Source organism: Erigeron canadensis, chromosome 9, assembly GCF_010389155.1.
Source record: "Erigeron canadensis isolate Cc75 chromosome 9, C_canadensis_v1, whole genome shotgun sequence".
NCBI classification, from domain to species: Eukaryota; Viridiplantae; Streptophyta; class Magnoliopsida; order Asterales; family Asteraceae; genus Erigeron; species Erigeron canadensis.
In genome coordinates, this window is record NC_057769.1 from 28,979,120 (window position 1) to 28,994,114 (window position 14,995).

Genomic DNA, 14,995 nt, shown 5'->3' on the forward strand with positions numbered 1-14,995 from the left:
ACTTTAAACATACAAAGACAGACCCGACGATTGAGAGAAAAAAGTCTGTCTTATTTTTATAATTCTGAATCCTTTGTCTTATTCTTATTTTCAAGCAACCGAAATTCAATTGTTTGAGTAAATTGGTGTTTTTGCATTACAATCAATCAACTTTCGATTATTATCGGTCTCGTCAGGACTATCATCAACTTAATTAGCTTTAACTTAGGGTCCATGTTCGTATATGGGGTAACTTTTTCTTTTTTTTTTCTTTCTATGAACACTAGTTTGTATTCAGTAATGCCCCCGATCAAGTCACCAATTAAGCAAAAACTCAATATTTTCGGAAAACCCTTCGGTTTCAATAGAGAAATGTTTCCTCATGTGTTTCTAGGAATTGGAAGGAAACAATGTTAGATTTAGTTTAGCGATATTGATTTGTCTTAAAGAGAGGCCTGAATACATCTGACCAGACAGCGCTGGATTCATAAATCTTGCAATTATATATATGACCAGATATTGTTGTTGTCACGTAACCAAGGAATTCACTATTAAAACAGACCTTTAGAGATTTTCCTATTTTATACGGCTGATACTTTTTAGAAAATAGCGACTGGTTAGGTCTGTTGAAGCAGAATGACATCACTTTGAGGTGGTACCACACAACTTTTACATATCATTCCGGTCTTTCAAAATTTGCAAATACGAGTAATTTTTATAGTCCAACCAACAAAAAATTGGTTCTTAAATCTCAAGTGAAAACGGTACTCACGAGGCGCAATATACAATACGTTTTCACCTTTTTTAACCAACCCCGTAACAAGTTATTTAAGCCTCCTAACAACTTTGATTAAGCATTTTTATCATAAGTTAACAACGGCTTAAAAGATGAAGAAGATCTAAATATTACCGTTTATTATCAAGTATTTTTTACTCATTATTACAATACTCCCGGTTCGATCATAACCACTTACAATAACAAAAACTAAACCAAAACCAAAACCGAAATCACCTCACATATCCTTAATATTACACAACCCGAACCAACAAAAACTCACCAAACCGGAACCGAAGAAGAAGGCGAAAACTTGACCAATTGTTTCGACTTCAACCATGGTTTGACCACCACAACAGCCTCAAACTCTTTCAGCCCACCATCATTTTCCTCAACCCCTTCAATTCTCATATAATACTTCATTCCAGCCACCACTTGTTTCTCGGCCTCCACTACTCGTAAAAACGTCAAATCACTTTCGTTCGAACCCGACCCGCTTCGCTTCAACCGGTTATACTCCTCAACTGAATATTTTCCTATCTCTTGAACCTCTTTGTTTTTTTCAACATTTTCCACCTTTGTTCTACCTCCTAACATAGTCCTCCCATTTGTTACAAAAACATTTGTACACAAAATAAACAAACCTATAGTAATGACACATAATAAATTATTGCTTGCCATGTTTTTTTTTTCTCTTTTTCTTAGTTGTTGTGAATAATGTTTTTGATTTGTGATTGTGAAGAGGTGGTGGGAGGGGGATTGTTTTAAGAGGTTTGAGAAATGTGACACGTGTAAATGTATATGTTACATGTATGTGTGTGTCAAGAGAAACGAGGTGCCGCGTTTCGAAGAGATATGGGTTGAAGTATGTCGAATTAATATTGAGTAGCTACTAAATAAATTTTTGTTTGCATTATCATGTTTTTTGGTTTTTTATATTTTTAGTTTAATGTTTTATTTGATCAATGTTTCACTTTTGTCTTGTTGTGTATTTATTTTACCTGTTTCCATGATATAAGAGATGGTACATAGATTGAAAGTATTGTCGTATGTGCTAGCGTATTACAAGGATATGTTTGGTTGACATCTATAGTATATACTAGATATAGCACCCGCACTTCGCTGCGGGTGTAGACATGTTAACAAATACTCATTGTATCGTATTCGATCTTATAACGGCACTACTTAATTTTAACTACCGTATTCATTAAAAACACACAAATATATAGTAACGTTAATTAGAAAGTCAGATCATATATGTATCTTTTGTCATCATATAGTTAGAGATAAAGCCAAATGCTTTCTCAAGAAATAGTAATTCATAGTCAAATTATTCTACCGCTACAACTTCTTGCAACAACTGCAGTGAATCATCGTTTCAACGACACTCTTTTTGTTTCAAGATGTCATGTGTTTAGTTTCTTTCAATATTATTGGGATAACTCATTCGTAGGCTATTGATTCGGGTACAGACTCTAGTTTATTTGTACAAATCTAGTATTATGCCAATTGAATCTTCAATCTTCTTTTATGTATGTGACGGACACTTTAAGTTTCTTTTGTTACGAATATTTTTTTCATTTATGCATAAGGAAGTTGTACTTCATGCTTTAATACTTGTACTTTGGTTTTACGTGATGGATTAAGAATCCTTTTGGTGTGTGTAACGACAAAATTAAAAAAAGGAATGAAAAGACAAAAAAAGACTGAGGGAGTACATGTGGATAGGGAATGTAGGGAATGAGAGTTATACCTTAAGTATGTATACTTGTATATATTGTGCATATAGAGTTGTAAAAAACCAGTTGGTTTTTAGTATATAGGGTAAATATAGACTATAGAGTAGATTAAATTATGCATAGGCGTTTTTCCAAAAGAAAAATATATGAATTCATGTATCGGCGTATGACATTGAGTCTCGTATAGTCGTATGTATATTATTTTAATTTTATGGGCAAATTTATGATTATGAAAAATGTTGTAAAGTCGAGCCTAACTCAAGGTTTAACTAACTTTATATGGGAGGAAATCTAATTATCTTTTGAGTGTTTTTATCAGATAAATGATAGATGATGGCATAGATTGAAGTTCGGCCGCTAGACTCAATTCTATTTCTTTTATTACTCGACATGTTTGTAGATTAAAAGATACAACTATATTGTTAACGACAAGAAATATGTAAAGCAGCAGATGTTATATTTGATTAAGCAAATGAGTACCTCGGTGTGTAGATTGGTTTGGTTTTGATAATGCTTTAACATTTGGAAAGTATTTCTAAGATCAACTCTGTTAACGAGTTTAATTGATAGACGTTAATTGATTTATTATCTGTTTTACTACAATATAAATAGGTTATTGCATTTGCTACTTTCGGTTATAGATAGTAAGTAAGCAAGCATGCACTTTGGGTCTCTATATACATATTTATGGTGTATGAGGGAGATTCAGCTGTAGATATTTTCTGACAGTAAAAAAATATTATTTTCAGATTCTATTTAAGATAGAAAAAAAAAATCTAGCCTTGCAAGACAAGGGAATGAAACATTTGACCTCTATCTCAAAAGACAAAAAAGTTAACTACTTATATAATTTTGCTGGTTTACTTCCGACTATAGATCGAAGTGGTATTAATGGTGGGACAAGACTCACTAATATAATGAGGTTATTAAGCTTAAATTTTTTTTTTAAAAAATAGTTATTTAAATAATAATATTTCAATACTTCACTAATGAATTAAACTATTGATTCAAAATAAAATTATTGCATGTCTGATGATATCAAGTCTTGTAAGTGACTTGTAATTTTTATTTTATAAATAGGTTTTTATGTTTCTATTACCTTAATAATAATATAGATTTTAGTGGTAAAGTTCAAATGGTAAACCATATATATGTTAGATAATACTATATATATATATATATATATATATATATAGGTTTTAGGTAAAATAAAACAAGTATTAATGTAAAACAAATAAAACAATAGGTTTTTCCTAATAGTGAAAATCACCATGCATCATAAAAACCATCGTACATCAATTGTTTCGTGAATCTTTGTGCATCAATTTAACCATGATTTAAGGGTCAAGATCTTGTCCTATTTATTTTACTTTAATACTTGTTATACAATACCCAACCCCTATATATATATATATATAGTAAGTAAGTAACTGCTCAGTGCCGCCTTCCGCGGATTTTGAGCCCCAATACCTCGACGGTGTATGGGGGAGGTTAAGATGTAGGCAGGCCTTACCTCTACCTAAGTAGAGAGGCTGCTTCCAGTTTCTACCTAAACGGTAGAAAAAGCCCTCCAACCTTTACATGGGATGAGGATCGAACCCATGACCCCTGTCTCCAGAGGCAAGGATGTTTACCACTGATCCAACCATGCTGCTTAATATATATATATATATATATATGGAAAATGATTAATGTGCCTAAAATATGGGCCTAAAAGTATGCCTAATGTGGAAGGATTGACACATGGCAAATCCAATGGTAAAGATCATGAAAGAGAATATATGTGGAATCCATGTGTCAAAATTTAAATGTATTAGGCATACTTTTAGGCACATTATTAGGCATATTTATCATTATCTTATATATATATATATATATATATATATATTTTGCTTGTTTATATATATATATATATACACTAGGTATTTTACCCCGCGCGATGCGCGGCTAGCTAAAAAGATTATTTTATACATTAGTAAATAGCTATTCTATAGGTTTATTATGTAAAAATTGATTATGTTATAGTTCATGGTTAATTCATGTATCACTCTGGTCACCCTTTGTTTTTTCAGACATGTCGATAACACAGTCACTTAACCTATTATAGTGATTACACATCCCTTCTAAGAACATTTAACCTAAGATATTTTGATATCATCAACAACACCATTTGTGTAGCCATAAATCGCGTAGAATGTATTCACCTTATAGATTAACACTACAACAAATCAAACATAAATCGATAATGTAACATGTTATCTATTCATCAAACGTAATTATATGTACAAAGTAAAAAACCAAACATGACAAAAATTTAGTCATATAAAATACACATAAATTTAGTCATATGAAATACACATAAATACAATACGAATAAGTAAAAAAAACCCAATAAAATAAATAAGAGAAAATCATTATAGTTTTTGCTTTTTATTATATAATAGACTTTGTTTTGTGATTAGAATAACAACCAACTTTAGTTAAAGTTTCGGCAAAAAGAAAAAAAAAATCTGATTGGTCATATATAATCTAATAATATATTCTAATAATTTCTAAAATTTGATATAGTCTTTAAAGTTGTATATATTTTAATAAATAATATTATTTTTGTCAAATATGTGTGTCGATTTAGTAGATGCATGGACGTTATTTTATTTTTTTAATATGAATTTTGATATTATTTTATTTATCTTGTGTATATAATTATGATTAATATATTATATTATATTTAATAAAATAAAATAGATTATTTTGAGAATAAATAAAGTTTATAAAATAAATATATTGTAAAAAAATGTATGGAGATGCCACGTAGGATAAAATCCTATGTGGCAATATTTAAAATTAGCTTTAGATTGAAAGAAGGCTTTAGAAGGCTAGGATTCTTATTATTTTAATAAATATATAGATATATAGATATATTTTGCTTGTTTATCTTTCCACCGACCAAATGGGTTTTTATGTAAAAAAAAACACATCCAATGTTAGTATAATTTTTTTCCGATGGTGGTGTTGAGGTTTCCCGTTTGATAATAATCTTGTATCTAACCATAGGGGCTACACATATATAGAAACACTAGTGCTTAGACCCGCGCGATGCTTCGCACGAGAAGTTGCCAATCCAACGTGAAACACTCTTTCCAACTGTGCATGTAAAATTGAACCAGCTATTCTCAGTTTGTATATTGGTGATTTTTACTTTGTTCCTGAACGCTGCTATCTGTTAACATAACATTCATCAAGTCGGTTCAAACAACTTAGGATATAAATATTTTCTTATTATAACATCATATTTAGTAAGTAAGATACATATTTAGAAATCTTTAAACTAAAACAATATAATAATGTTAAATATTAAAATTTTAAATTCAAGTTTCAATACTTTGTAAATCATGCTAAATATAAAGCATACGTTAGTACCCTACAATTGTTATTGTTAAGCTATTGGACCTTAAAATGAAATAGTTAGTCAGTTAAACGGTATTTCATTGGAAATGGGTCACACCTCTTTTTATTTTTCTCAAGCGCCTGCAACCTACTCTAACAGTTCCCGAAAAGCGTCAATCTTTGGCTGAACCTGGATAATTGGAAGTCCGGTATCTACCACCTCCTTACAACTGTAGACATGGAAAGCTGAATACACAAATAATCCTATCTAAACAACATCCATGAACACTTACCTGATTGCATCCTCAAATTCCTGCAATGCATGGATTTCATCGTTATCAATAAGCAAAGTAGACAAAGAAATCGATAAGTAAAGGTTGCCTGTAGAACAATACCAGGGTTCAACTATGTTCTTTACAGGATTATAACAATTGTGTAAGGAGGGCACTCTACCCAGATAAGATTTCGCAGCCATGAAAGTTAAGATAACACTACAGGCACCAGTATGTCGTTCCTTTTAGCCACCATTTCATCAATTATCAACCCCCACAAGGTCACTCTAATTTGGTGGCCACTGTCCAACAAAACCCACCAAAGTAAGGAACAACACTAAAAGGGATATAAAGAAGGGCCAACTTTCATACCTTTTATTCCTAAGGTTGAAGTCCACTGTGATCCACTTGGTTTTTGACTGGCCTCCTAAGTCCGAACAACAGTAACATAGCCAATAACATCTGTGGAGTAAATATTTTCCGAGGTTAGATGTGAAACTGAAGGCACCAATCACAGATTAATTTCGTTTTTTCCCACCAATAAAACCCATACTCTTTCTAACATAATAGAGAAGACAAATTTCATACGATTAGGACAGCGTAGCGAAAATATCATAGTGCCCACGTCCCCATAGCCTAAAAATGATTTTGCGCCCGCCTTTGTAACTCACCTAATAATATAGAGTAAAAGTTTCAGTGCAAGTGATTATTAGATTTTGCTTACTCAATCTTACATATTACCTTTATATCACACTCTAAACAGCCCCATAATATAACAAACTACACTTACAGTAAAAAAATATTCGTTCTATTTTTAGGCTAAAGCTACAATTAACAAATTCACCCAAAATCTAAATAAGAATAATCACCAACCTTGGAATCATCATAGGTGTATGACGTGCTCAAACGCTATCCACCTTGAAGCTGCATGAACAACCACAAAATGTGGTTCAGTAGCACCAATAATGCCACTTCGAGTACCACAATTTTCACAATTAATGAAAAAATCTAAATGATAATCGATCATCCACTACTGACTTTAGCAACAATGTTAACATATTTGTACATCTACATCTAAAATAAAAGGTTAAGGCTTTAAACAAAGTTATTATAAAATTTTTAAAAAAAAAAACCAATAGTTATATACTTATATCTAAGGCCAAAATTTTCTAACAGAGCTACCAAATCATCCATCTAATCTCCAATTTCCAATCAATATAGAACCGTTACATAATCTCCAATTTCCAATCAATAAGACAAACTTAGAAAAACCTAAGTATAAATTAAGCACCAACTTTCGTTACGAAAAAGCAATAAGAATCTAGCCATATAAACTATAAAATACCTGGACTGATCATTGCAGTCATTTGAGGTTGATATCATTTTTTGAAAAATCTGTAATCAAATATAGAACAACCCATCGGCATTATCATAAATTAGGAATACCAAATTTAACAAAGTTTACATCTTGCATCATATAAACGAATATTAGTAATCTTAAACGTTTGATGAACGCTTGGTTACTTGCAAAACATATTCGTTCCATTTTTAGGCAAAAGCAATAATCAACAATTCACCCAAAATCTAAATTACCAAAAATATTAACTAATAGCCAAAGATGGGTACCTTGGAATCATCGTCCTATGCAAAACCTAATTCATTTGATGCCTTTAATAATTCACAACTGAATCCATGATAATTTGGAAAAGATTGATTAAGTAGAAAATAGGAGACAGAGAAAATGAGAAGGAGGGAGAAAACGGAACTCCCAGACGGTTAAAGTACAACTTGTTTGATTTTCAATGATAGAGATATTGGGTCTACATACAAAAAACCGTCAATTTACCTTAACTGTTTGGTTAAATTAGATATAAGAAAGCCACGTCAGATGTATAGTATATAGAATCCTTTTTAAGACCTGCCACATAAGACAAACTTAGAAAAACCTAAGTATAGATTTATATAGTGTATAGATCCGACTTCGAAATTTCAAATTCATTCCTATTTTAAAAACCCCCCAATCTCCTCAACGGCTACATCTCACTTTCCCAATTTCTCCCTCTTTCTTTCTCACTCTCACTAAATTAGGGTTTTCAAAAAATCATGAAAAAACACCCAAAATCAACTCTATTCCAAAACCATCCTCTCCACAATAATCCACCGCCACTGAGCACGATGAAACCGACACGATCCAATACTCGAAAACAGAAACCGAGCAAAGAAAACGCTCCGCCTGTTGACGCTAACATCATTTTAGATGCTGCAAAACCTTCTCCTTCTGTTAAACTCAAATCACATCTTCCACCACGGCCTCCTAATCCTCTTAAGCGAAAGCTCGGCAACGATTTTCATCCCGAAAATGCCTTACCTTCCGGATCTTCAGATACTGGAGTTAAGGTATATATATATACTTATATCTACTTACATTTTTTTTTTTTTTTTTTTTAATTTTAATAGAAATATAAAATTTTATACACATAAGCACATACATTCATTCTATTTTGAGAAGATGGTTTCAATTTTTAGCTTTGACATGATTATTAGCTGAATGTATATATATATATATATATGTTTGAGTATTTGAATATGTCTGATGAATATCGACTTAAAATAGGTGATAGTAAGAATGAGGCCAATGAGTAAAAATGAAGAAGGAGAGACAATAGCTGAGAAAATTTCTGCTGATTCGTTGTCGATACTCGGACAACAGTTTTCGTTCGATTTTGTCGCGGATGAGACGTCATCTCAGGCAAGTTGATTCCTGTATGTGTTTAGTTCGTGCTAAAAACATAGTTTCTCAGCGGTTTTGTTGATTTTTTTTTACAGATTGAAATGTTTCAGCTTGTGGGAAAGCCTCTTGTTGAAAATTGTTTAGCCGGATTTAATAGTTCTATATTTGCTTATGGACAGGTGATTTTTTTAATTTAACTACGATGTATATAAGTGCGTATTCAGTAGCAGGTAGTAATATACGAATGTGAATAAGTAAATTTTGATGTTATTTTTGTTTAATTGGTGTTATGATTCGGATTTGTATAGACCGGGAGTGGGAAAACGTACACCATATGGGGACCTGCCAATGCTCTGGTTGAAGAAAATTTGTCTAATAACGAACAAGGCTTGACACCCCGTGTTTTTGAACTGCTTTTTGCTCGTATAAATGAGGTATCTATATATATCTTTACATAGTTTAATTTGGGCTATTGAAACAATGGTAATTCATCTCATGACCTATTTGTGGTATGTTTGATTATTGTAGGAAGAAAAGAAACATGCTGACAAACAACTTTTGTATCAATGCCGATGTTCGTTTCTTGAGGTAACATTAGCATTATTATCAGAAACTGATTTTTGCTGTCATTGTTTTATTAATCCCATAACGTTCTGTTATCAGATCTATAATGAGCAAATAACCGACTTGCTGAATCCATCTCAAAGGAACCTACATCTAAGAGAGGATACAAAAACTGGTGTCTATGTTGAAAATTTGACCGAGGAGACTATTTGTAACATGAAAGATGTGACACAGCTCCTCAAAAAGGTCGGATATCCTTATTTACATCATCACAGTATTGATATTTCTTTTTCCTCCGCAAAGTTATTGTATTATTAGTCACTTTTGAATGGTATATCACACATTTGGTTTATATTTAAACACATGTTGTACGAAACTACTTGTAGAGTACTTGTTTGTTTTAAATAAAATCGTTAATAATTCTCAACAAATGTGCAGGGTCTGTCAAATAGGAGAACTGGTGCAACTAATCTAAACATTGAGAGCTCACGTTCACATAGTGTGTTCACTTGTGTCGTTGAGTCACGATGCAAGGTATTGATTAATATGCACAGCGAATTATAAATTAGCATGGTTTAAAAGTTTTTTGTTTGCATTTGAATGGCTAGAATATTAATTCTTGTTCATGTATAGAGCATGGATGGTCTGAGCTGCTTCAAAACAAGCCGGATGAATCTTGTTGATCTTGCTGGCTCAGAGAGACAGAAGTTAACTGGTGCAGCTGGAGAGCGTTTGAAAGAAGCTGGTAATATAAACCGTTCACTTTCACAGCTAGGGTAAGTTATTTATTAGATTACATGAATGTGTATTTTAGTTGCAATTTGGTTTCATTTTAAAGTATTTCTTTCCATTCTTGTTTGATTGGCAGAAATCTGATTAATATTTTAGCCGAAGTCTCCCAAACAGGCAAGCAGAGGCATATACCTTACAGAGATTCCAAATTGACATTTTTGCTGCAGGAATCCCTTGGTGGAAATGCAAAACTTGCTATGGTTTGTGCTATTTCACCAGCTCAAAGGTAATCTGACATATTTTTAAGTTTGCATTTTGCAGTATGGGCTGGCACTTCTGGCAGTGTTATGGGTCATTTTTCAGTATGGATCTTAACGGATGGGTTCGGGTTTGGGTTAACCTTATACACTTCTGTGTTTATTGTTAGTATTCTTCTATGATAATTAACGTGCTAATGATAAATACAAAACTAACATGGTTACAATATTAGATATCTAGACTAAACATTGGAACGCAGTAATTTAAGACTAACATGGTTGTCAAGCTTTACAATTTCTTTCAACCCAGCCTTTTTATTCTTCCCCACTTCTCTTTCTAAGATGAACATGAGATCTGTGTTTTTCAGCTGTAGAAGTGAAACATTTAGTACACTCCGATTTGCTCAGCGTGCCAAGGCTGTCAAGAACAAGGCAGTCGTGAATGAACAAATGCAGAATGACGTGAAAACATTGCGTGAAGTGATCCGACAACTGAAGGTACATTCTTTTTCTTTTTATATCTGTAATCGCAGATTGTCATTAGCGCTACAGCTACTAACCGGATACAATATATGGCAGGATGAATTGATACGCATGAAGTCAACTGGAAACCAAGCTGACCCAAGCACAGGCTATTCAACAGGGTGGAATGCTCGCAGAAGCCTAAATCTGTTAAAGTTTAGTCTCCATCATCCAATGATTTTACCTCGCGTAGATGATGATGGGGATGAAGAAATGGAAATTGTTAAGGAAGAAGAACAAGCTCCTTCACCAAGCAAGATAGGTGCATCTGTCATCAAGCCTATTGACCGGAAAGATTCTGAGGACGATGTTAATATGGAAGAAGACATCCCTGAGCAAGCTGGAAAATTTGAGGTGTCACTTGGTCATAATATTGAAACCAATGGAGTAAAGGATGCGTCGACTCAAAATGGCCCAGGGGATTGTGTTTCTCCTAATTTACCCATTGGGCCATCTGAAATATCCCCAATCCTCAAGTCACCGACTATAAGTGTTTCCCCAATAGCTAATAGCAGTAGCAGGAAAAGTTTGAGGACTTCTTCAATGTTAACTGCTTCTCAAAAGGAAGTCACACAAGCTACTGCTTCTGAACAATCGAAAAGCATTCCCTTGAATGCTCGGTCTGCCCACATTAATAAAAGCTGTTTGCCAAGTGACCATTTGACCACCAGTCTCCACCATGGACTGGAAGTAATTGATAGGCATAACAAAAGTTCTGCTTTTACCCGATCTTTATTCAGGCTTCCTTACAAAATTTTAGACAGCAAGCCAGTGTTGGTTAAAAAAGATGTTGGCGTGCAAGCTCTTCTTCAAGGTAGCGATATAGGAGTGAACCCCGTGGTTTTGTGTAAAAATTGCAAGTGTATAAGCTCTCCGAAAGTAAAAGATGGAATCGATTGTCCAAACTTACAGTTGGTTCCTGTTGAGGGGTCAAAATCAGAAGATAGATCTAAGCAGCTGGTTCCCAAAGTAAGTATTATTTTGTAATTAAACTTTGGTTATGTTCGTTCCATTGTTATTTAATTGCAAACTGTGTGGAGGTCCAGGTATCTGGTTGATAGGGAAATCTGTTTTATTGTCGATATGGAGTGGGTCGGACGGAAACACTTTAACTTTAAAAAATATGTCAGCTTAGTGTGTGTGTATGATTACAAATACTAAACTAATATTTGAACAAAAGTCATTTTGGAAGATTAATGCCATAAAAATACACATGGGGTAACTTTCAACCCGTTTGACATGTTTTTTAAGCTATTTATGTTCCAATCTACTATTGAGAGATAAAACATATCCTGGATAGAAGTACCCATCAGTTTTACCTGTCCTTTTAAGCTACTTAACTTTACCTTTTTGACACGTTACAACTTACAAACAACAGATTACCCAAATTGTACCACTGACAAGGAATTGGGTTGAACCTTGCCACCTCTAATTACTGGTCATATGCATAGTTACCATTTTTGTTATTCTGCAGGCAGTTGAGAAGGTCTTGGCAGGCGCTATAAGGAGAGAGATGGCCTTAGAAGAGCTCTGCACTAGACAAGACTACGAAATTAACCAACTTAATCGTTTGGTATGCTTGTTTCTATTTGTAATTGCAACATATCAACAAATTTCACCTTTCTAATAACTTTTATATCGCAACAGTTACAACAATATAAACATGAACGAGAATGCAATTTAATTGTTGGACAAATACGAGAAGATAAAATTGCTCGTCTTGAGAGCTTGATGGATGGTATTTTGTCTTCTGCGGAGTTTAAAGATGATGAATTGGCTTCTTTGAGAAATGAGAATAAAGTATGTATTCCTTTTTTACTTTAGCTGTAAACTTTTTATTATTTCAGTCCATTTAGTTCTACTCTTACTTTAAAGTAAAATGAGTAACGAGTCAAAACAGGTTCCGGTTGAAACAGGTCTAGTATGGATAGACATAAGCCAGTTGGGCTATGTAAAAATAACTTTTTTCATTTGTTAATTATGTAAGAAAGAATATAAATAGTTTTTCCATTTTGTAACTACTTAAAAATATTAAAATTGGGAAGTTTTGTGCATTGGAAATAAACTTATGGAATTTTTAACCTGTTTGACCTGTTCTACCAATGTGACGACCTCTTCCCCTTTGAAGTAATTTTATCTGACTGTCTGATCCCAAGATAAAACACAACACAAGATGTATATGGGTTGAAATGGCCAACCCTGTCACTTTAGTCACCATTTCATGTATTTTTACAGATTCTGAAGGAGACCTATGAGAACAACCCTGAAGCTCTAAGGACTGAAATTGAGTTTAAAAGAGTTCAAGATGAAATAGAGCGTTATCAGAACTTTTTTGACTTGGGAGAGAGGGATGTCCTGTTGGAAGAAATCCAAGATTTGAGAACCCAACTTCAATCTTATATGGATTCTTCATCCAATTTGTCTAAAAAACAGACTCCCGTCTTGCAAATAACCTATTCATCTGACCCTAGCGTAGCACCACCTTTAAGCACAGTACAAGAGTCAGCTGATCAGAAATTTCAATTAGAGAGAAATCGTTGGAATGAAGCCGAGAGTAAATGGATATCCCTCGTTGAAGATTTGGAGCGTGAACTTCAAGCTAGCCGCTTACTTGTCGCAAAGCAAAACCAGGAACTGGATACTGAGAGGAAATGTTCCAAAGAGCTGAAAGAAGCCATGCAAATAGCCATGGAAGGTCATGCAAGAATGCTTGAACAATATGCAGATCTAGAGGAAAAACATATAAATCTGCTTACGACCCAAAGGAGAATTGACGATGGAATTATGGATATAAAAAAGGCAGCTGCTCGAGCTGGGGTTAGGAGTGCTGAATCAAAATATATTAACGCCCTTGCAACAGAAATTTCAACTTTGAAAGCAGAAAAGGAGAAAGAGAGACATCACTACAGGAATGAGATTAATGGTCTCCAGGCTCAATTAAGAGATACCACTGAAGCTGTACAGGCTGCTGGTGAATTACTTGTTCGACTTAAAGAAGCAGAAGAAGCTATTGCTTCTGCCGAGGTACATATTTCTTTTGCCTTAATATGTCTCATGTTGCAAATAATACAGAGTCTTTATTTTATATAGTTTATCGCATACGATTTTTATTTCCTGAGGTAACACATACCATAGTGTTCAAGCAGAGTCATCTGTTCCTGTAAATGGTAGAATAGCTTTTGACAGAGACCATGTTGTATCTGCCGAGTTCAGTTGCATGCATGTATTGACATATGACATTATGTATTATTTGTATAGCTGGCGGTTGGAAACGTTGGATAACAAGTCAAATTATGGGTTTAGGTCAAAACGTGTAACATATGTGTGGATAAGAAGCGTCTGCTTGGGATGACCTGTAGACACCTTTTTGGGCTTAGAAATTTTAGATTATTGTTGATCTTGGACGCTACATTCTAATTTCTAACATGTATAACGACTGTTGCCCATCTCACATTCTAATGATTTATATATGATGTGTTTGACCCATGTTGAATAATATATAGCCAGAATATGCCCTTTTCCATATTATCCTATACCTTTGTCTCGTTTACATTGATGCATCCTAAATTTGCAGGCTCGGGCAAGGGATGCCGTACTGGAAAAGGAGAAGGCTTGCAAACTGATAGAAAAATTAAAAAGGAAACATCAGAATGGGGTGACGGCGTCACCTCCATTTTGTGGCATACCAACATATGATGAAGGTGCTGAGCCATATAGCACAGGTGACCAACAAGCTAGAGATGAATTTGACAAAATTTACAATGAAGATGGAGAGTTGACTAAATTACCAGAACCCTCTACATGGTTCTCTGGGTATGACAGTTGCAACATATAGGTAGGTTGAATTTGGAATTTAGATTTGTACGTATTATTAGAAAATTCTTGTATAATATGTAACTTTTACAGGGTTAAGTCTTTTTTTGGCCCTCCCACAAGGGGTTGTTCTCACCAACTGTGAGGACCAATGTATTGGTTTATCTTGTCCTCCGTGTATCCTTTCAAACATTTTGCGTGAATCCATATCCATTCCAGTGCCA

General features: G+C 33.8%; 2 protein-coding genes across 2 annotated transcripts; one reads left to right on the top strand and one right to left on the bottom strand.

Moving 5' to 3' along the window:
* Positions 1-896: 896 nt before the first annotated feature.
* LOC122580827 (cysteine proteinase inhibitor B-like) lies at positions 897-1,464 on the bottom strand. Its single transcript, XM_043752984.1, has one exon. The coding sequence runs from the start codon at positions 1,433-1,435 to the stop codon at positions 1,034-1,036; it is 402 nt and encodes a 133-aa protein (XP_043608919.1). The 5' UTR covers positions 1,436-1,464; the 3' UTR covers positions 897-1,033.
* Positions 1,465-8,192: 6,728 nt separating this feature from the next.
* Positions 8,193-14,995, top strand: LOC122580867 (kinesin-like protein KIN-12B). The gene is made up of 15 exons (XM_043753017.1): positions 8,193-8,549; positions 8,767-8,901; positions 8,979-9,062; positions 9,192-9,317; positions 9,412-9,471; positions 9,547-9,693; positions 9,886-9,981; positions 10,081-10,223; positions 10,316-10,465; positions 10,805-10,934; positions 11,016-11,927; positions 12,433-12,531; positions 12,606-12,758; positions 13,194-13,982; positions 14,533-14,995. Exons 1-15 carry the CDS (start codon positions 8,256-8,258, stop codon positions 14,791-14,793), a joined length of 3,579 nt encoding a protein of 1,192 aa, XP_043608952.1. The 5' UTR covers positions 8,193-8,255; the 3' UTR covers positions 14,794-14,995.